Source organism: Peromyscus maniculatus, chromosome 9, assembly GCF_049852395.1.
Source record: "Peromyscus maniculatus bairdii isolate BWxNUB_F1_BW_parent chromosome 9, HU_Pman_BW_mat_3.1, whole genome shotgun sequence".
Classification (NCBI taxonomy): domain Eukaryota; kingdom Metazoa; phylum Chordata; class Mammalia; order Rodentia; family Cricetidae; genus Peromyscus; species Peromyscus maniculatus.
In genome coordinates, this window is record NC_134860.1 from 70,522,590 (window position 1) to 70,546,357 (window position 23,768).

Genomic DNA, 23,768 nt, shown 5'->3' on the forward strand with positions numbered 1-23,768 from the left:
TATTGAATGTTTCTCATTATTTTTAATGGGTAGTTTTAGAAAGTTTTGGAAACTGAGGAATGAGTAATGAATGCCCAGACAATGTTATTACAGCCTGGAAACTGTAGTCAGGTTAGGAATAAGAAATAGTTTATGACCTGAAGCAAATATATTTGCAATAAGTAGTAACTAGAAAAGCCTAGCCTTCTGAATCTCTGAAATTCATTGTCTTTACATTAGAAAAGAAGAGAGGTGGGGAATAACCACAGTTGAAAATAGCTGAAAATTACAAAAATCTGTCTTCTGATGCCACCATACAGCAAATGTTATCTATAAAAACAAAAAGAGCAAAGAGGGGCTGGAGAGGTGCTTAGTGGTTAAGAGCACTGACTGCTCTTGCAGAGGATCCTAGTTTGGTCCCCAGCATGTACATGGTGCCTCACAACCATATATAACTCCAGTTCCAGGGCATCCAACATCGTCTGCTGACCTCCGAGAGTACTAGGCATGCACGTGGTATGTTCACATACATGTAAGCAAAACATTCATACATATAAACTGAAATTAAAAAATCTAAAAGAGGACAAAGAAATCAAAGATATTAAGTTGCTTAATTTATTAAACTTATGTAAAAGGTCTTAATTTTCATTTTCCCTAGCCACATTCATACCCCAGAAATTCTTTAGATGCTAAATGAATGTGAATGAAAACTTTGCAGTATTATATTTCACATTTAACAGAAGCTTTTGTCCAAGTACTAATTAGGATGATCTCTGCCAAACCTTTTTTACACTATCCCAAATGCAAATGTAAACTGGAGCAAAATTTAAGTCAATTCACCTAGTGCTAGTAATGCATGCGAAGAATAAATGGTTCTTCAAAACCTGTGGTTTTAGCTGAGCACTAAGTTATAACTGCTTCTAGCAAGCCTTCTTGCACTTCACCTTAGTACAAAGAATCTAACAAGAATGAGAAGAATTTAAACAATTCACCCAGCATAGTTCATAATAAAGATAAATTGTTAACCACAAATCTGTGGCACAGCAAAGAACCTTCTGGAAAAAAAAGGATACATACAATTCTGCCATAAGTAAAGACATAAACATTAAAAAAACCACACTGTTTTTTAATATGTATAATGTTGCTAAAAGTGATTAAAACCAATGTAAACCTTGGGAAAACTGTCATTAGTATTTTAAACCCAGCAGTTAGGCAGATTTCTAATTAAGTGAGAAATATAAAATAAAATTCAAAACCCTAAATTATGACAGAGTAACAGCATAGTAGGCACATGGTAATGTTTAGATGGAATTCAGGGTGAATAACCAGTTCTATGTTGGTATTTAAACAATGTTAAAATAATCAGAATAACACACTGTAACTGAAATGCAGGATTAAGAATAAATCACAGAACCCACTCAGGGCCTGCTGGTGAGGAGGTGACTGAACTGCTACTGATTCAGCATGCAGGCCTTGCATCAGGAGTGTGGGGCAGTGAGTCATACATAACCTTGCTGTCCAGAACCTCTGAGGCCCTGAGCAAATCACAAGCACTTTCTGCAAATTGTACCCAACTGGCAATCAATACTGCAGCATGACTTCACAGCCAAGGCAAGAGTTCATGGGGCAGAGCTCAAGAATAGCCCACTTACTCAAGTTCCCTGAGCATCACTGCAGTTAAACAGGATAGCCACGGCGACCTTCTGAGATTTTGAAAACATACACTTTAAGTTACTTAAGGTAGTTTTGATAACAACTTTTATTACACTTTAATTGTGTGTGTGTGTGTGTGTGTGTGTGTGTGTGTGTATGTGTGTGTGACACACATGCTGTGGTGTATGCATGGAGGTCAGATAACAGCTTGCAGGAGGTGGTTCTCTTCTTCCAGCACGTGGGCCTCAGTGACTGAACTGAAGCTGTGAGACTTGGCAGCCGGTCTTACCTACTGAACCACCTAGTTGGCCCCTATGATGGTCTTTACAATGCTCTGGTAAATCAGTTACACTAGAAACATTTACATACATTAACCCCCAAAATATATACATGAAAAGGAAGTAAACCCACCTTCCATTCTTATCCTCCATCTGAAGGTGGTACTGAACAGCATCTGTCGATAACGTCTTCGGGGTTCCTTCTCCCCATTTAAGCTTAAGGTTCTGGTGGTTAAAGGCAACACATTCCAGCCGAGGTGGATCGGGAGGGAGGGGCTTAGTTTTTAATTTAATCGTATGGCTGAAAGGACCAGCTCCAAGGCTATTCAAGGCTTGAATTCGTATTCTAAATGACACACACAAAATAAGTTATTTTATTTAAATCACTTTTCTGGCTCAGGCAAACATAAACACAGATTTGGGGGCGAACCTGTATGTTGTGTCCGGCTGCAAACTGTCTATGACATAGCTCGTCGTCTTCCCCACTGTCAAGGGCTGCTTATCTCCAAGGTCTATGCTGTAGGCAAGGATTTCTGAACCATGGTCATAAGGCTCTTCCCAGCTAATTGCAAGGCAGGTAGAAGGTGAGTAATGGGGACTTTCTATTTCATCATCACTGATTTCTTGAAGACAAGTCACAATGGCAGGAACTGATGGTGGAGTCACACAGGCTACAACTTCACTGAAAGGACCTGCACCCACAGCACTCATAGCCTGCAATGAATGGAGACAAGTTAACGAAGACAGAACGGTGACATGACAGTAGCCTCCAAACCGAAGACTCTGGACAGTGTGTGCCGAGGCCCGGGTCACCTACCTGGACTCTGCAGTAATAGGTAGTAGCTGGGGAAAGTCCTTTTAATTCACAACTGAGGCCAGGCCCACAGTAGCACATCTGCATACTTCCTTCAACCCCTCCCCATTCCAGCCGGTACTCAGTGACATCAGTTCCGTTACTCAAAGGAATCTTCAAGAAAAGGACACAGTCTTCTTAGTCTTGTTATTAAATGGCTTTGGAGCAAAAATGTTCTTTCCTCTAACATATTAAAAATGGGATTGCTTTTGAATTTCTTTAAAACATCTAAACACAATCAACAGTGTATAATTTTACATTTTTATTCATTAAAATTTTCTGAATGGTCAAAAAAAATAACTGCCTCATACCCGAAGGAAGGAGTCAGAGTAGCTTCAAAATAATTTGAAGACAGAATGTTAACTTATACAAATATTTTCATCATTAAATTTCAAAGGAATCTGAAATTATGATAATCATTACTGATCAATTACAATACAAAGTAAATACACTGGCAATAATGAATTTGAGACTGTAGTAGTATACCAAATTGTATGAATGTTTGCCAAGGTTCACTGGTGGGTGGGTAGAATATTTCAGTAAGGAAACAAAGTCTTTGATAAAAACACAAAATACAACAAGAGGATAATTACTTAAGAGGCAAACATACCTTATTCATACACTCAACTCACTTTTACCATGTGAATTAATTTAGGACTTATTTTTCACATAATAAGTGAAGGAACAAAAAGGGAGACTAGCTTTATTCTTTTGCATGCACTACTCCAATCACTTGGGAAAATTATCTAAGTTAGTGGGAACACAGTACCTCCCAATTCACGTGTGCACAGGTCGCAGATCTGCATGTCACTTGAGGGGGTCGGCACTGGTTGGGTGGCCCAGGAGCTGTAGTGACATCGTATTTTTCTGAAAATGGTCCAAACTAGAAAAACAAGCAGAACACATTTTCCTTTTTCATCCTTAAATGTTCACTGAACAGAATTCTGTATTTAAAAGAGCCAACAGAAATGAACATCTTCAAAATTAACTTGGTAATAAATCTACAGGCATTCATTGAGAGTAAAAGATTCAACAACTGTGGAAGTAGATGCAGAATTTCAAGTTCTGTTTACTATACTTTCTCTCCCCAACTCCCTTATTCCCTCCATGAACTGCTTTTTGCAAAAAGAGCAGGGCATCAGTAAACTAGGTAGGTGGGAGAAGAAGAAATTATGTGAGGAATGAAGATGGGTACCAAGTTAAGGCCTGGGAGATGGCAGGCATCAATTTTATCTTAAAATCTCAAGTAGCACGAGTCAAAATGGGGATCAAGTGGAAATAGACAAAGTAAATATCTAAAGTCATTTCGACAAACTAGTAAAACTCAGTAAATAAAAAAGAAGACTTAGTAGTGAATCTGCGGCCTGTGAACTGCAGCCCTGTGAGGTCGCTGAGTGCACACACAGGACGGTTAGGTAAGACTGCCGCAGGCTACACAATTACAATGTTGAAGTGTGCTCACAAATAAACACAGAGTACAGGATATGAAGCAAAACACAGCTTACCGAAGTCTGCAATACTGTGTTAAAGAGACCTGTCAGCTTAACTTTGAAAAAAAAATATGGAATAGTTAAAAAATCCGTGCCACATGCCTAAGCAATTGCTTTATCTTAGGGAATCTACCTTAATGAAGAGGCGAGGGCATGGGCAGTTGTGTGGAGGCACTCTCTCTGAGTCCAGTGTCACTAGCTACAAAGTGCGGTTATCACCGCTTTTGTTCTCTTTATGGAATTATCTATATATACAACAGTACTTTTTAAATAACTTACATAAGTCAGAAATGCTTAAATACTAGCATTTGCCCATGAGGCAAAGAATGAATCCCATCTGGTCTGCAATGGGATAAATGCTCCATAAACCAGTTTAGTGACTATGCAAACAGGTTTTTCAACTCTCCCTGAAGGAACCACAACTCTTTTCAAGTGCCACAAACTCTGAGGCCTGAAAGTAGGGACGGCAAGGCAAGTTACAGGGCACACCATTTCTTATTTATCACGAGAAACGGATTAAGACAACATGGCTTGATAACTGGTGTGATGATGAAACATGCTGGAGTGATGATTCAGCTGGCAGGTCCCTCACCCCCATTCTGTTTGCTGCCCGGAGTCTGAAGCTGTATGTCTTTCCAGGAAGAAGGTTGCTCACTGTGCACTCCACTTCAGAACCTTGGTAAACATCTCTAGGCTCATCTTTTTCTGCAGGATTCATTTCCACTGCATAACAGGAAATGGGTGATCCACCATCAACGAGAGGAGGTCCTAAGGGCGGAGAGAGTTAGGTCTTTTAACACCAAGAATACTGTTGGTTCTAACTTAATTATAGTTCATTGTGAAAATGGAAATTACCCCATCGTAACTGTACTTCTTTTGCTTTGGGTCTACCCTGCAACCTGGGAGGGAGGCATGGGCCAGGAGTCACAGCTGGAGTCTGCACAAGTAAAGATTCAGAGACCTGCCAAAACAAAAGCAAAATCAAAACCCAAAAATGCCCTAAACAGTCAGACTGCTTTGATAAAGGGCATTAATTAATACAACACAAAGACTATACAGACAGCGTGAAATTCTACTTTCCTATCAACTGAAAGAAATAAGGTTCGGAACAGAATCAAGCCTTATTAGCACATTACAACATATAATTTTATATACAAAAAGACACACTATAACTACAATTTAAAAAACAAGGTGGAAAAAGAACCAATCTTTTTAATAAGTAGGAAACAAAACAAGTCAAATATCAAAGACTAGGCAACTAAAAAGGTCTGTCCAAAGGGATCCACAAGTCTCTTAGGTTGTTTTGACACTATAAATGCTGTCCACCTTATTGTTTTTGGAGGTTAAGACTCAGTTTTTTGTTTGTTTGTTTTAACGATATTTTAACCTAAAAGTTAACTTATTTTATTCCTCTAGAAACAATTCTACAATCAGGCAAGTTTCTCTAATATTCAGTATCTTTCTACTCTGTACTGCTTTTGCTTCCTACTTTAAAGTCTTTTCATTTATTTTCTTATGGGACAGAGCTTGAACCCAGGGCCTTACAAATGCCAGGCAAGTACCTTACTGTGAAAAGCTGTAAGTCCCAGCCGCGATTTTACTTTCAAGATTAACTGCCATATTTCTAATCTGTATACATTCTTTTAAAACACAAATTATTTGTTCAGCATTTTTTTCAGACAGGCATTCTATGTAAGAATGTTTTGATGATGCACTAGAAAAGAATTGTAGGGCTGGAGAGATGGCTCTGAGGTTAAGAGCACTGGCTGCTTTTCCAGAGGTCCTGGAACCACATGGTGCCTCACAATCATCTATAAGAAGATCTGGTGCCCTCTTCTGGTGTGCAGGCATACATGCAGACAGAACGCTGTATATATAATAAATAAATCTAAAAAACAACAACAACAAAAAAACCCCAAGAATTGTAGGTGCTTATGTTTGTTGTTCTTAAATGCAGGGAGATTTTCTTCATTCTCTGGGTGGTTCTGAGGACTCAGGTCTCTTCTACAGAAGGAAAGTGTTCTAGCCCCAAGTTATACATTTCCTACCAGGGAGCTTTCTCAATGTCTAAAATAGAATGCCATACAAGCCTGCAGGGAAGGACTCACACGCAGTTCCACAATATTTGCATGGCTAACAAGTTTAAAAGCCATTTTTTACAAGAGTATTTTTATTATGTAAAATTTCATTTGAAAAATATTACTATGAATATTCCAACAAGTGATTCTTGATTAAATTCATTAAAGATACAGCAGGCACCTGGAGTATGTTGTCTGCCCAGGAGGGAAGAACAGGGAGGCGTAAGTGAGCAGAGGCACTCTGTGCACTATCCAAATCCATGAGGAGGATCTGCCTCATTCTGGTACACTTAGTTTAGCTACTGGGATTGCTTGTGGTATATGCCTGGGCCAGGGACCCAGGATGCTCCCCTAAAACTCAACAAATGAGAAACAGAGACGGGAGTGGGGAGTGGTTTGAAATGACTGAAGGATGGGAAGGGAGAGTCTGCAGTGTTCTCATGCTCCCGTTCTGGCTGTAAGCAGATTCAGAGAAAGAACCCCGAGTGCTCACACAGTGGGAGTACTGTGTGGCCAGCAAAACAGGCAGTCGGAGCATCTGATGAAGACACTTTCACTCAATTACTGACCCATGAAAAATGTTGGGATTGAATGAGTTTATTTGAAGATGCTGGATGTACTCAGATTGAACCAGGCTCTAGAACTGCACTCAGAATTGGGATGGGATCAATATAACTGATGAAGTTACTGGTCACTTTAGTTACTGAGTGAGTCTCTCTCTCTCTTTTTGTTTTTTCCTAAGACAACGTTTCTCTATATAGTACTGGCTGTCCTGGAACTTGCTCTATAGACCAGGCTGACCTTGAACTCAGGGACCCACATGCCTCTGCCTCCCAAGTGCTGGGATTAAACTCCTGGCTACTGAGTCTCTTAACAATCATACAATATGGCTAGCTTTTCTGAAATACTCAAATATTATGTAAAGAGTTTATGGTTTCTCCTGACACATAATTTACAAAGCAGGAAACAGTATATACTTCAATTTCTGCTGGATACGGTTATCAAATATCGCCCTAAAATCTACCTACATATGTATGTACTAGAAGTGAAATATCCCGTTAGAATATTCTGGTAACAGTAACACTAGCCACTCAGGTTACAGGAATTATCTTTCCACATCTGTACACAAAGTTTAACAATGAGGGCAGGAAATGCTGATCCTGTCCCATTTGGTCCAAATGAAAATATAAACTAGTCTACACATAAGCATACCGCACTCTGCCCTCCGTCACTGATGCAGTAAACCCGTAAACGGTAGCAGCAGCCTGGATTCAGCCGGTCACAAAGATGCTCTCTGGTAGTGCCACTATAGATCATATCCCACTTGTTTCCTGAAAGTGCAGAATCGTGTGCAATCAGCAACAAGTAATGCTTAACATTTTGGCATCACGGACAGGGCAGGTATCTCAGGCTTCCCTAAGTAAGTGTTTATGCAATTTATCAGAAACATTTTAAGCCTGATTTGGGTTTCCTGGAAATGATTTAGTTTTCTTTATCCATGTAGCCTTGCAGACAAATCTGTATGGCTTTGTTGAACTGAAATATCTCTGTACAGCCTTTGGCTTCGACTGATAATTTGCTTTTCATTAAGCATATTAAATGCATTTATTGGTCTAGAAATACTATTATATAAAGAGCATAAAGAATCAGTATTATAGCACATTCAATCATAATTATAAGACCTTTCTTTTTCAGTTAGGCCATTTTATAAAAATAAAAACTGATGTACAGGTGACTCAAGCATAAAGTTTTTATGTCATAAAAACCTTAATTGGAGCTAACTTTTAGAGAATAATTTTTCTCTAGTACGTGTGAGTATGAACCTAATTTAATAAACTACTCTTCAGTAAAAACACCAAATATATAGTATCTAAGTATCAGTCTGGACATGCTAGGATTGCACAATATAAACAAATGAAAAAAGAAAAAAAAACTGTAAGCATAGTACTAGAGGCAGATAACAGGCTGACATCTGACCCACTGTATTTCCAGAGGTCATGATCTGAAGTGCATTATACTGGGCATAATCACAGTTGCTACAAACACCATCATCACCATCACCACCAAACCAAGCAAAACCATTTGTACGGCAGCAAACATTGTAAGGTCTAGAAGAGTCGAGGCTCATTCACTAGGACAAATCTACCACCTTCACCAGCTCTGCTTACCATTAGAACCTTCCGCCATCTCCACTACGTACTTATTGATGGGTGCCCCTCCATTGTCTTTTGGTGGATCTATTAAAAACACAGAAAACCCCAATGAACAGAACACCAGGGCAGGATTGTGAAGGGGACGGAATCACCCGGAACACGGTAACTACCACCTTGTCTGCACTGGTGCCAGTACTTCTCAGTTAGTACACCCGTCTCCACATTCATAAAGTCAGCTCTGCAATACCTCTGAGTGGCTGCACAACAGTCCATTCACTTTAGAGTCAAACGGAGTTTGAAATGTGTAGATATCTGTAAACTTTGTAAACTTTGTCTCCAGGCCATGATCAAGTCTGCACACTCTCTGCTGTCCCACTGCTCTGTTGTGTAGGCAGATCTTCAGCAAGTGTTTAAGTGAATAACTTGTTTCTGTTGTTTTTATTTATTTATTGAGAGCTAAGAGGACTCCAGTGCTGCTGGCTCCAAGGTCAGCAGTCTTTCTTTTCACACAAAGCTGACCCTGTTCATCCTCTGGTTAGGCTCCCTGAGAAGCTTTCCACAGATGGATTCTCAATGGAGGACACATTTCTTATCAGACTACCTTGAGTTAGTAAGTTCACCCAAGCACAATACGATGTTACTGAAAAACTGACACCAGTAGCCTACTGTACACTTTATAGGAAACCAAACAGCATCTTCACATTAACCTGCTAGATTGAAATTACTGAACTCAGGTTTTCCGTGAAAAACACGAATTCAGGGAATTGTGTCCATCAACAGTATCTGCCTTCTGACGGACTTCCTGTGAGTCTGGCCATTCATCCCATAGGCTGGACAACAGCTAACAATTCACACGAAGAGCCACTGTTTGAGCATGGCTGGATGTAACAATAATTTATCCACTTGGACATTTACACCCATAAAAAGGGAACATGAATTTTGAACTAGCTGCTTATGTCTTTTCTTCTCCTCTTCTAAGGATGAATGTAGTAAATTTCTAGCAAAAGGCACCCCGATACTTTTACAAGGGTAGTCTATACTGCTCTTAAATCTTAACAAAGAAAAAAATTCATATTTAAATTATTTTAATCAAACACAAAAAAAGCAGGCACATCTTACCCCAAGTAATTTTAAAGCCATGTGAGTGTATCTTCCCTTTAACGGAGGGCTTCACAGGTACTCCTGGTTTATCAGGGCAGGTACTGAATTCCACAACTTCACTCGGGTTGCTTTTACCTTCTGAGTTATAAGCAATGACCTGCGGTGAGAACACAGACTTAATGTTTGTGTGGTGGTTTGAAAGAAAATGCCCCCAAAGGGAGTGGCACTATTAGGAAGTGTGCCACTGTGGGGCAGGCTTTGAGGTCTCTTTTGCTCACACTTCCTTCAGTGTGTCTGTCAGTTGACTTCATGTTGCCTGCAAGATGTAGGACTCTCAGCTATTCCTCCAGCACAATGTCTGCCACGCTCCCTGCTATGATGACAATGGCCATGGTCATGGTGTCTCTTCACAGCAATAAAAACCCAAACTACCAAGTATAACTTACCAAGCGAGGAGCACATCACAAGCTCAGAGAAATGACTAAACGCTTTCAGACTGAAATGTTCTCTTTGCTGGAGAACTGCCTGTCTTCATGAGAAGACGTACGAGCGCACAGGGAGTACTAAGTGTGTTTCTGCTCTAGAGACCTAAGTTACACTTACGGAATATAGCAGAAATTCTCTATCATATGGGAAAGCCGGGTAGTGAGAACTGAGGGCCCAGGGAATAACCACCTAAGTGAACGTGGAAACAACACCTTCAAGTGATTCCACCTCAGAAGACTATAAATCAGAACCATGGTTCCTAGATTCCTGACCAGAAGAAGCCATGAGATAACAAACAGTTATTTCAAGGTATAAAAGAAGGGGATGGGTTTTTAACACAGAAATAGAAAAAATATAATCCAATCTGTGTATCATTTTATTTGATTTTAGAAATTATACCTACATTTTTACCCTTCCATGAGTTACATAATTCTGAATGAGAATTTTAGGAACTAGAACATTCTAAATAACAACTGTGACCTATTACAAATTAGTAAAAGTTAATCCAACTGTTCTGTTTTCCTAGGGTCTCCTCACTGCTCTTACCCATCCAGGTAACTTTCAAGCAAATGAAGCCTAGAAGCAAAAGGTGTAGCCATTTTCATATCAAAATAGACATCACACCAAAATGATTCAGAAGAAACAGGGAAGAACACTACATACTCATTAAAGGGAAACTCTAAAGAGGATATTACAATTCTAACCACTTATACACATCAAACACAGGGGCATCCATTTCATAAAAGAACCCCTACTACATATAAAATCACACACTGAACCTAAGACAGTGAAAAGGGAGACTTCAATAACCCAGTCTTGCAAACAGACAGATTATCCAGATAAAAATCAGAGAGATTTGAAGTTAAATAACATCATAAATCAAATGGACCTAACAAACATCTGCAAAACATTCCACCCAAACACTAAAAAGTACACTTTCTTCTCAGCAGCCCAAATGGAACCTTCCCAAAGCTGGCCACCTATTAGGACACAGCGAAAATCTCAATAGATAAAAGAACATTAAAATAGCATCCTGAATCTTAACTGACCACCATGAATTAAAATAAAGATGGATATCAACAACAGAAATAACAGAAAGTATACAAACTCATGGAAGCTAAGTAACTCACTAATGAATAAAAATTTTGTCAAGACAGAATCAAGAAAGAAATTAAAATCTTTTTAGAAAAGAATGAAAACGAAAACACAACATAACCAAACCTATGGAATACAATGAAAGCAGTTCTAAAAGGAGTCTGTAATACTAACTACCTACATAAGAAAAAAAGAGGAGCGATCACATATTAATATCTGGATAGCATACTTGAAAGCATGAGAAAAACAAGATGAAATAATACAAAAAAAGTGTACATAAGAAGAAAAAACAAATCAAACTGAGGGCTGAAAAAGACAAAAAACCAGCAACAATAACAACAAAAATCAATGAAATGAAGAGCTGGTTCTTTAAGAATGACAAACTTTTAGCCAAAGTAACAAAAAAATACAGAGAGAAGATCCAAACTAAAAATATTAAAACTGAAAAGGGATATACATATAAATGTAATTCACCATATAAACAGACTGAAAGACAAAGACCCCATGATCATCTCTTTATATGAGAAAAGTCCTTTGACAAAAGTCAACACCCTTCAAGATGAAAGTCCTGAGGAGACTAGGCATACAAGGGACATACCTTAACACAATAAAGGAAATTTACAACAAGCCCAATGGCAACATTACCCTAACCAGAGAGAAACTTAAAGCATTTCCACTAAAAAACAGCAATAAGACAAGGATGTCTACTTTCTTTATAACTATTCAATTCAGTCAAGTCTTCACTAGAGCATCAAGACAACTGAAGGAGATCAAAGGGATACAAATAGGAAAAAAAAGAAGTGAAGGTATCTTTATTTGCAGATGACACGATAGTATACAAAAGGAACCCTAAAAACTCCTCCCTGGAACTTCTACAGATGACCAGCACCTTCTTCAAAGTGTCAATATGCAAAATTAACACACAAAAATCAGAAGCCCTCCTATTTACAAATGGCAAATGGACTGAGAAAGAAATCGGGGAAACAACACCCTTCACAATAGTCTCAAATAATATAAAATATCTTGGGATAACTCTCACCAAGCTAGTGAAAGACTTGTATAATAAAAACTTTAAGACACTGAAGAAAGATATTGAAAAAAATATCAGAAGATGGAAAGATCTCCCATGCTCATGGGTCTGTAGGATTAATATAGTAAAACTGGCCATCCTACAAAAAGCAACCTACAGATTCAATGCAATCCCCATCAAAATTCTAACTGAATTCTTCATAGAAAATGAAAAAAAAAATCATTTTCAATTCATAAAGAAACACAAAACATCCAAGATACCTAAAATGATCCTGACTAATAAAAGAATTGCTGGAGGTATCACCATTTCAGATTTCATGTTCCATTACACAGTTATTGTACAAAGAGAATGGTATTAGCATAAAAACAGACACATTTATTAGTGGACCCACTAATAATTTCACAGTGAAGACCCACAGACCTACGGACACCTGATTTTTTTTTTTTTATGAAAAGCCACAAACAATAAACAAACAACAAAACAAAAACAAAAACGCTGTAAAAACTGTTTCACAAACAACAAAACAAAAACAAAAAATGCTGTAAAAACGATTTCCCAAACAAGCCGCTGCTACGGCAGAGGTGTCTGGGGCTCTGGCTCAAAGCACTCACTGCTGGAGAAACTATTTTCCAGAAATTCAGTTTTCTAGAAGCCTGGCTGAAAAGCCTCTGAAGTCTTTTTGTTTGTTTGTTTTGTTTCAATCCCCTATTTTAAAAGATGCACATTCAAAGCAATTTTGTTTTCAGTCTTAACTGCCTATTTCTACTGTAAATGTCCCAGGATTATCATCAGGGCCAAGTTCTGGCATTTTATGTTAAGCATGCTCTTACTGCTTCCTATGACAATATGTGATGTAATCAGTGCCTGCTGGAGTGTATTTAAAAAATATTTCTGTAATACACTCAGTATTTCAGGATTTTAAAAATAAGTAATAAGATTTTATTTTGACAGGTTTCTTGAAAGAAGAGCTTGCAGTATCAAGCTATAAAAGGAAGATAGACAAAAGGGGATTTAATGATTCAGATCCCCTTGGCAGGTTCCCTATCACTTGGCAGATTAAAAATACATGCTGAGTAACCAGAACTTCCTGTAGGGGTCATTTTGCATTTCCTGGTGTTTTCCCCTTGCTTCCAGGTAAGCGTACCTCACACATCAGCACTGAGAACTGCTGGCCAGCTAGCTACAACAGACTGTCAGGCCTCACCTTTGGAAGTTCTTCATTTAGTAGAGGGAGAGGGCAAAGTCTCAGGTAATACTGAATGTCTGGTGAGCTTTGATGGAATATCCCTACTTAACTTGTCACTTGTTAAGAAGCCCACACATAACCTCCTATGACCCAGTGATGTTTATGTGTAAAAGAGGTGCCTTGGGAATATGTTTTCCATCCCAAGCCTGTCACGTGGATAGCCAAATAGACAAAATTTTGATTGTGTAGCTCCTCTTCCTTGCCATTTGAAAGTAAATGGTACAGTGGAAAAGTTTTAAATAGAAATTTGATTTACATACTGAACGAGTGAAGAAGTCTGTGTGTGTCTGCTTATGTATTCAGTGGCAATTACAGAATAGTTAGAAGTCTCAGAACGATAATAAACTTAGCAAATTGTAAAAAGTATTGGTAACTTCCTTCTTAGAAAACCTGTTGGTATAATCATTACTGAGACCCAAACTGCAATCTAACATCACTATAGAAACTGGGCTCAAAGTGCACACTTTCTTGGTATTTTGTAAATCTTACAAATATGAAAACTCTATTTGGAAAATGAAATGACCCAGAGTCATCAGGTTTTAAAATGAAACTTTATAAAATAAGGCAAAACAAATAACATTATTATAAACTATATAAATCAAATTTCCTATTATTAAGGCTCTATTTTTTTAAACATTTTCCAGGAGCACCAAAATTTATGTTTGCTTTTTAATAATGAAAACTATATATAATGCCCTCTATCCTTTATCTGAAATGATCTGATTACATGAGCTCCGGTAGGAATATATCAATGTTCAATTTATCAACTAATAAGCATTGTTATAATTTTAGGTTTCTATTAAGTATAATTATTAAATAATTCAAGAGCTGAGCAAGCTAAAGAGCCAAAACATATCCTAGGGTGACACCAGAGGAGGAAAGATAATTCCCGAAGTTTCCATACAGAAATTTTCCTTTTGTCACGGTGACACGGGGAGGAATCACACAACTAAACACCACCAGTTAGCACTGTCAGTCACACCAAGAACAGACTGAGTCACCAGTGGGCATTAAAATGAGTACGAAACCCCAGTAAGGAATACAATGTTTACATATGATACAGTAGTCACAAAATGCTTATTACCAGCAAAAGGGCAAAGAATAACTATGCAATTAAGAAACGGGTGGATACCACCTCCTTTGAGGGATTACCACTAAGAGTATATAATGAATCTGTTCGGCATGCCACGATGCCAAAAACATAATAAAGCTGTCTGGAAATATGATGCCAAAAAATTGTATCGAGTATGTTTTAACACACATATTTTAATATGTGCATCACATTACACAAGAGTCCCACAAAATGTTAAAACTGGTTTTCAATGCAAATACATGAAGTTTGAGAATGAGAAGTATTATCGTAACACAAAAGTTAAAAAATAAAAATGCCCATTAGAAAAGACAGAATTACTTAAAAGTGAAAACCAAAGGAATGGTTTGGAAGGAATACACAAGTATATACTTGCTTTTAACTTAAGAAGAACAATAAAAACAAGAAATACATCTCTTAATGGACTTTCAAAACTTACCTTAAACTTATACTTTGTACTACGTCTCAGATTTTTCACTGTGTAAGAAAGATCTTCTCCATCATATTTAGGCTTAAAACCATACCCCTGGAAAGGGAAACACAGTTTTCATTAAACATCTAGTTGTAGAACTATGAGAAGTAACAGATACATGAAGCCCTGGGTGGCTCTTCACCTCTGACTGTGTGAATGTAATTCTCACCTTGACTTCTTCGACCTCGAGTGACAAACATGCTACAGAACCTTTTGTAAAGGAACTGAAATTACTTAGTCTCAGTAAATTGAAGGGTCAAGAGAGGTCTTTGTGTTGAGGGAGGAGCTGGAGCCAATGGCAATTTCATCATCAATAAAGCAATTTCAAGAACCAATTTCCTAGGGATGTCCCAAGAACTAACCATACATAAGTACTTAACATCTTTACTGTGCCCCGAATGCACAGTTGTGTTTAAGTGAAGAAACAGATGGTTGTTTGTACTGGGAGATAAGGTGCAACTCGGGTCTAATATAGCTACTTACAGTCCCAGTGACAACTTTTCACTACTATATGAGCTTCCACGCTGGAAATGACCAAAAGTGGAGATATAATTGAACATATAGTACGATTCACCATGTAAACGTATAGAATGTAAAGATTTACAGTATACTCTTAAGACTGTGTCACTCTGACCTCTCCTAATCCAAACCGAAGCTCTGTCTGTTTTTTGTTACAGGGAAGCAGAGGCAGGTAACTAGATTCAGGATGTGTTACACGGTCTCCATATGACTCTCATTCTTCTGTGGTATGGTGAGAAGCAGTACTGAACGAAGTGGAGAAGGGTAACAGCACTTACTTGGAAACTGCTCTATGCAGAAGGCTGAAGGCTGTGGTGACATTCCCTTTTATTTCTTTCTAAGTCAGTCAATCTATGTCTGACTCTGGCTGGGAGATGCACGGTACCCTGGCTGCTAGGTAAATGCTCTACCACTGAGTTACACATCCAGCTCTCAAATGAAAAGTGTAGGTATAGACTACAAAAACTCCCAAACCTCTTAAAAACACCAAGAAAACAAGAATTTGAGACCCCCCTACCAATCCTGCTCAGGCAATAACAAATCAGGCTCTGACATGACTTGGAGAAGGAGCGACCTCCCATGGTGATGTTCACTTTATTAGGATTAAACCTGCACCAAAATGACCTCAACTCTTATTTAAACTACAGATTCATACTTACTGATGTTTCCTCCTCCATCTCTAGAATGTAAGAAATTCCTTCATCTGATGGTGTTCCTGAGGGCTTACTCCACTGTAGGGACAGCCAAGTAACTCCAGCCTTGGCCAGTACAGGACTTGCAGGCACAGAGGGAGCACAACCAGAAGTGTAGTATAAGACCTCCTCACTAAAGTCACTGTTGGAACAAAAGATTTTAAAAAGGAGTCAAGATTGTTTTATTGGTAAAAAGCCCCCCTTCACTAATGGTAAAAATTTTAATCCTTGTTGTGACGGGGCTCAAACTGAGACCCTTGATTTGAACATGCTAAGTCAGAGCCCTACCACTGAGCTACAGTCTCAGCTCTGGAAAATCAAAACTGAATGGATTTGAAGTGTCTTAAAGGTACCAGGTCAGACACCAAAAGGTTGGTATTCTTTCAAATGCATAAGTTATGTTCATATTTTTTAAGCTTTGATAAGTGAATTATTTAGTCAGTGAAAAAAATACACAGTGGTCTGTAGGAAAGAGAACACAGTAAAACTCACCCCCTGTACACTTCTATCACACTTCCATATGCCATCCACAGGAAGAAGAAAAGACAGTTCTCACAAATGCCATTTAATATGGTAGAAAATGTAAATTGTGTAATTCAACCTGCCAATTCCCATAAAGGTGAGCAGGGGATGCTCTAAACTAAAACAGAGTAGAAATAACTCCAATAGGACTCTCCAAAGGTCTGGGCTTGTCTGAGCTACAGAGAGAGCCTTTAAGGAACAGAGAAAACCAAACTCCAGGTATGATCTTTCCTGTCACCCCCATGTCACTAAGACACTCTCTTCTGGCGTTTGCTAGACCATAATGATATCAATACAATAAAGCAAATTTGTCAATGGGTAACCTGACTCAATAGTCATACATATGAAGTTGACTAGATGATCTAAAATATACATATTTTTACAAAATGGCTTACCTTATACCATAGTCATTTTTGGCTGATAATCTAAATTTACAACCCATTGCTGGTGACAGTTTGGTAATTTTAAATTGCTTCTGTGAGCCCATGTAACACTGACAGAATTCTCCATTTCCTTTCCCCTAGGAGAAATGGCTAGTTATTATATTTCATACGCACCACTAAGAGACAAATGCACAACTGTTCCTTTATGATATTTATTATCTGGTACAGTATACATAACAGCACTCTGATACAAATATCATGGATCATAAGAGAAGGCTGACATCCTGGGCATCTTATGTATGGTTGACTTCAGGAGCAGCAGTAGCTCTCCAAGTAGCCTTGCACAGCTTCTTGAATTAAATATGGTGTTTCAGCCAATGCTAAATTTCTGGCCATAATAAGTTATGGACCTTATAATCTCCATGGGGGACAAGTAGTTATGGCGACAGGCTGATCTCTGAGACAGACAAGTGACCACTTTTCCTTAACTCATGAAAAGTTCTTTGTGGACAGTTTTGAAGCCTGTCCCAAACCTCCTCCTAGACACTGCTACATGTCTTTAAGAGGTTTGGAGCAGTGGCTGCTTACATTTACCACTGAAGGATTCTAGCAGCGTGAACAGCCAAGTTACCCAACATTGAGAGGAAAGTTAGGCTACCTCAGGACAACAGGATTTTAGAAATGTTGAGTGTGAAATAGAATAGGCAAGCTCCTCTTTTCCCACCTCTTTTCCCTTCTTGTACCTCAGTCAAGGGCAGCGGGGCTGCCTCGGTTCCTCTGAAGGACTGCATCTGGCTGTTAAGCTGAACCATCTTATTCTTTTTAATGGTATTTAGCGGAGTCCACTGTGAGGTCTAAGCACATGATCCCACATTTTGAAGAATGGTGAATTTTGTTCTCGAGTTGGGGCACTATGACTGTATCCTCAGCTTAAAGTTATTAAGTGAATTACAATTTCTTGAATAATATAATGTGGTATAATATGAAGTGACATCTTTGGTTAGTTTTTATCAGAAATGCCTTGTTGGATAATGGTATAAAATTACTAAACAGTGAATTAACTTTCTATTCCTGTTATGCTTTATCATTTATCAAGAGGATATAGTTTATCTTCTGTGATCAATCAAAAGCAATCTTATTCTGAATTCTCTTAGCATTTCTGGAACAAAACCTCCTTAGTTATGCTTTATTATTCATTTAATATGCTGTCGAATCCCCACATTAGCAATAGAATTTCCTCCCTCTGGTCCCTTCTCTTTGCTTGCTATAAGCAATAGGAAAGAGAGAATGGGATAATAGACAAGAAAAATCACACTGAACTGTACAGCCCACTGTGCTTGCCGTGACTGCCAACGATGCCCAGAACCTCATCCCTCGTCTCTGAATGTTACCTTGTATGGTGGCAGGACGGAGAAAGGGTTACCCTTGACTATCTGGATGAGCCACCAAGGCAAGCACAAACAGCCTCCTGAGACAGGCAGGCATGAGGAAGAGTAAGAACGGTGGCAAGGCCACAGACCAGAGGAAACTGGGTAGGACAAGGAACAACTCTGTTGCCCAGTGAAAACCGTATCATATTTTCAGCTTCCAGAACTATAAGATGTTTAAGTCATCAAGTTTATGGTAATCTGATCTATAAGCCATAGGGAATGAATAATCTTGCTATTAAGTCAGGCATGAGGAATAGTGCTTTTACCCAAGGTAATTATAAAATGACTCTCGTGCCCATGTGCGTGCATGCGTGCATGTGTTTACCCAGTACCTCATGCTTGCTAGGTAAGGTCTAGCACTGAGCTATATTCCCAGATCCTCAAGTGACTGCTTTAATGGTGTGAACAGGGACCATGAAGGAAGCTATGTGAGGCGATTTCTGAGAGCTTGTAAGAAAACTCCAAGTGAACAAGACGAGAGTCTTTCTTGTGATCTCTGTTCCTCACAACACGGGCTGTTCTTGGTTGTGCTTTTGTGCCCCTCTCAGGTGGGGCGGAGAGAGTGAGTTCACTTCAGATTATTCATTACAATTCTCCTTCATAAGGAAGTTCAGTTAATTACATTTTCTAAGAACACTTAACCATCTACTTACCCTCTGCATAAAATACTGTTTCTTAAAAAAAACAAAAAACTGAAACAGATAAAAACATTTTATCTGAAGGTACCCCTGTAAATTTAATTACTAAAAGGATTCAATGTACTTACCTCATCCCATTCTAAAATAAAGCTTTGGATTTTAGAACCATTGTCACTGGGTGCCTGAAACAATAGGAAAAAAAAAAAGAGGAAAAGAAATTAGTCATCATAAATAACAAGAAACCTACTTCATGTCACAAATGTTCTCTGTGACTTAACCTCTAAAATGGCCATAGAGGGGCTGAGAGCTGACTCAGTGGTTAAGAGCAATTGGTGCCCTTAAAGAAGACACAGGTTTCGTTCCTGGGACCCACATGATGGCTCACAACCATCCCTAATTCCAGTTCCAGGGGACTACTGGAGGAAACTGTTATGTGTAAAGAATTTTACCATAACTCAATGAATTATCATATTACCTTTATGCTATATCTTTACTCAAATTATACAAAGAGGAAACTGAGGCCTTCAAAGTAATTCCACCTACTAAGATGGCTGAGACAGGAGGACAGCAAGTTTCAAAACAGAGGGAGGGGTCCTGGGAATGGAAGTCAGGTGTAATATTTGCCTGATATATGGAAGGCTCTACCATCAATCCTCAACCCCCCAGTACGGGAGTGGGCATCTCCTAGTCAGTTTACGCTGTTTACTTAATATAGTCCAGGTTATCTGAGAGAGAATCAATTTGGGAGACCCCCTCCATGAGACTGGCCTGTGGATATATCTCTGAGGCAGTTTCTTGATTGCTAGTTGATGTAGGATACTGTCCCTAGGCAGCTGGGACTGGGAACAAGCCAGTAAGTAGTGTCCCTCCATCATGTCTGCCCTGACTTCCGTCAATGATAAGGGTGTAATCTAGGATGAAATAAACTCTTTTCTCCCACAAGCTGGTTTTGGTCAGTGACAAACAGCAACAGAGACTGAGTTATCTGAACGCCTAAGATGCAAACGCCTATTTTAGTGTACAATGAGAGGAGTAAGTTACCTAACTGAACACTCCTTTGGTCTCCAAAAACAATTGACATTTAACACACGGTGGGGAAGGAAAAAAGAAGAAATGTCTTGTTAGAAAGAGTCTACAAAATATTCTTACCTTCCACTGCAAGGTGAGCGAGTTTTTGGTCCGATTGGCTATCCTCGGTGAATTGGGTGTATCAGGTTCACAGCTCAAGGTAGTAAAGCTTTCGGCTTCTGAGGGAATTCCCTTGATTGAATTGGACTCTGCCTGCACTCTATGGGATCAAGTAGTTTTATCCGGTTTACTTTTCAACAGTATCAGCTTTATATATATGCAAGTAGTAAGGTACCTTTCAAATATTCTACCAAGAAAATTAAAGTATTATCCAGAAGTAAAGAATGCCCCTTAAAAACAGTATAAACCAGGGGTTTTATTCTATTCTAAGTCAAAGTAAGAAAGACACTTTAAAATTGCGACATGACATGTCTCTGTACACACACACACATTTACTTCCCAAAGTAACAATTTTCCAAAAAAGTATTCTTAATATGCTGATACTTCTATCCTATTTGATTCTATTTCACTGATTTAAAAAATATTGACTGTCACCCACACAATTCATGACTCAATAGTGGTGTCACTCCAGCTTGAACTATATTAGGTTGGACGATGTTTTGAGTGGAAGTACAGAAAACTTACAGAGTTAATGTGTAATAAGAACATCGCCAACTATAAATGTTCTTTAAAAATAGGGTGACTCCAATTGGGCCCCTGATGGGAAGACCACAGAGTAAAAGCTTAAGGGAATATACTGGAAAATCGTAAGGCATTATCTGAATTGCTTCTATGAAATGCTGTGCAATCCCGAGTCTTAATATCCCATGTTCTTTCCAAGACATGATGTAGATTAATAAACACAAAAGTAAACAGGTCTTGTTTATGATTCTGTGTATAAACACCTCAGAAGCTAGGGCAAGTGCTCTTGACAACAACAGAAGAAAAGCCCAAGCCTCTACTGTGCCCATCCACAAGACAGTTCTTACTTTGCATGGTAATCTGTGGCTGGTTTCAGGTCATTCAAAGTGACACTTGTTTCTTCTCCTCTGGGTTAGGAGAAAAAAAAAAGAGAACAGCACAATTAGCTATACATCCTTTATCACACTCCATTAACCCACAGAACAGGGAAGAGCAGGAGCACAAAACACCTACACATAAACACTTCTGTATTTCCCGTCCTTCCCAGTGCTCGACACCAGGATTTCGTAACTGCAGAGCTCTGGTACAGTTGTCTCATTCACTTCGCCATTAATGAAACTGGAAGGGGGAGACCAGGTAAGCAGGACAGTCCTTGCTTGAATGTCTGAGGCCTGTAGAAGGAAATACCAACAGATGAAAGCGCTCTGAAGCAAATGTGTGTGCACGATGAGCAGTGGACTATCTGATAGGCTCAGAACCATGCACAAAGCAGCAGCAGTCCAAACCTGCACAACACAGCTCACGGCAGGACGCTCCATGTACAAACAGATGAGACAGATGTGTAGTGAAGAAAGAGGGCAGACAAAACATAAAGACCAATGTGGCCTATGCAAGACTGTACAGCAACAAAGGAAAAAGATGGGAGAAGGGTAATTTTTAAACTAACTTGAAAGTTCATTTCTCAACTTACCCAGGGTTATTTAATACAAAACAGACAAAATGAATTAAGAGAAAAAGGAACGAAAGGAATGAACGTTTCAAAGAAACAAACACAAATGCAGCACATGTTCCAGGGTGTAGGTGCACACACTATTTCCAAGGCAGCCGTTAGCACACTACTTTAACTACCAGACAGACAGTAAAAAGCTAGGGATTAGTGTGCTGAGGGCCAGAGAAATGGGACTCTAGAATGAGGTTGGGTGCTGCTGCAGCCCTTGCTCCGGGCCAGTTAGGAAACATGCGTTCACTTTCCTTTTCTTTTGGTCAGGTCTCACAATATAGGCCAGACTAAACAAGAACTTGAGTTCCTCCTCCCACAGCTTCCTGAATCCTGGGATTACAAACCTGTATACTACCATGCCAGGCTGTATTTACTTTTGGACTTAATAACTTCATTTTAATTTTTCTTCTCCCTTAGGATATTATCCTATCAATTTGAAAAAGTGTGTAAGTACACCCACTTCAAGATGTTCACTGCAGCATGAGTGACGACAGAAAGCTGGAAACATGGGTACCGACTTCTAATGTTTAAAAAAGAACAAGAAAAGCCATGTCTGTCCTGCAAATAAACCTTTCATTAATATACCGGTGAGATCCAAGAGCAGGGGAAGGAAAGCTGGGTCCTAGTTTACAGCAGTTTGTTAAAAAGTTTTCCTTTTTATGTGCTCAAAGGTGCCTGAAATGGACTGTTACAAGCAAATTAACTGTTGCTTTTTGAGATCTTTTTGTACACATGTGGTGAGATACAAGAGGAGTTGTAAGAGGAAAACCACAAAGTTTTAATTGTTTTATACACATCTGTTCTTACTGGAATAATTCTGTGTATATGTTCCTTTTATAGCAAGGCCTAATAAAGAGAAAAAATGGTACAGGGATTAGAATAATTTAAAAATTTGCATAGAGATTGGTCTGGCAAGATGGCTCCAAGGGTACTTGCTATACAAGCCTTGTGACCTGAGTTTGGTTCCCAGAACCTACATAAAGGTGGAAGGAGAGGACCGACGTCACAAAGTGTCCTCCGATTTCTACAGGAGTACCATGGCACAAATGCTCAAGCACATACACAATAAATACAATTTAAAAGATCATATATACATTCCTTTTTAAAAATTTGTTTGCATTTTACGTACATTGGTGTTTTGCCTGCATGTATGTTCCAGTGAGGGCAGTTGTGAGCTGCCATGTGGGCACTGGGAATCGAACCCCTGTCTTCTCCAAGAGCAACAACTGCTCGTTTCCTGAGTCATCTCTTCAGCTCTGCCCCCACACTTAATAATTTACATTTACCACACGATGATGATTCTTTCTATTAAAGGAAGCTGGAGGAACACAGGCCACACTTTGCTTTCCAGTCCATCTCTAGTTCCAAGCACACAAAGCAAATGGCATTTTGTATAGGGTCAAATACTTATGGAGTGAATAAATACATTTAATTTGGTGACCTCAATAAAACAAAGCATGCAAAACCATACACAAAATCACCAAAAATTCTGGCCTGTTCTTTCCAACTCAGAAATTAATTAATTAATTAATTACTCAAACATTAAATATAAACTAAAATAAAACATGCAGTTACCTTTTTTTAATGTTATTAATCAAGGCTCACTATTTTACTAAATTACCTCTTTTGATAATGCCAGGTAAACAATTTTAAGATGATTTAAAATTTCACTTTCTGTGCCCACTTTTAACGCTAATCTAAGAAAACCTCCATCAGCTGTTCCATCACCTTAACACAAATCTTACCAGGACCACTAACTTCCTTTGCTTCTCCTTTTCTGTTTTGTTTTACGTAGAGTTTACAACAGCAAGAGGGGCAGGTTTGACACGGTAACCGTGGGCACCTGTTTGGTATGGAGCACTCTCCTGTA

At 38.8% G+C, this 23,768-nt stretch overlaps 1 protein-coding gene across 11 annotated transcripts in view; it reads right to left on the reverse strand.

Moving 5' to 3' along the window:
* Fndc3a (fibronectin type III domain containing 3A) overlaps positions 1-23,768 on the reverse strand; it is a 155,102-nt gene that overhangs the window by 5,754 nt on the left and 125,580 nt on the right. For all 11 annotated transcript variants that reach the window (XM_076545351.1, XM_076545349.1, XM_076545348.1 and 8 more), the window contains 16 exons: positions 21,412-21,569; positions 21,246-21,305; positions 20,338-20,476; positions 19,317-19,370; positions 17,133-17,257; positions 16,183-16,357; positions 14,972-15,058; positions 9,604-9,742; positions 8,500-8,568; positions 7,544-7,662; positions 5,109-5,214; positions 4,846-5,021; positions 3,533-3,646; positions 2,728-2,877; positions 2,341-2,624; positions 2,044-2,256 (listed from right to left, as the gene is read on the reverse strand). In XM_076545351.1, the coding sequence (XP_076401466.1) occupies positions 2,044-2,256; positions 2,341-2,624; positions 2,728-2,877; positions 3,533-3,646; positions 4,846-5,021; positions 5,109-5,214; positions 7,544-7,662; positions 8,500-8,568; positions 9,604-9,742; positions 14,972-15,058; positions 16,183-16,357; positions 17,133-17,257; positions 19,317-19,370; positions 20,338-20,476; positions 21,246-21,305; positions 21,412-21,569 (2,168 nt within the window). The remainder of the gene's footprint in view (positions 1-2,043; positions 2,257-2,340; positions 2,625-2,727; positions 2,878-3,532; positions 3,647-4,845; positions 5,022-5,108; positions 5,215-7,543; positions 7,663-8,499; positions 8,569-9,603; positions 9,743-14,971; positions 15,059-16,182; positions 16,358-17,132; positions 17,258-19,316; positions 19,371-20,337; positions 20,477-21,245; positions 21,306-21,411; positions 21,570-23,768) is intronic.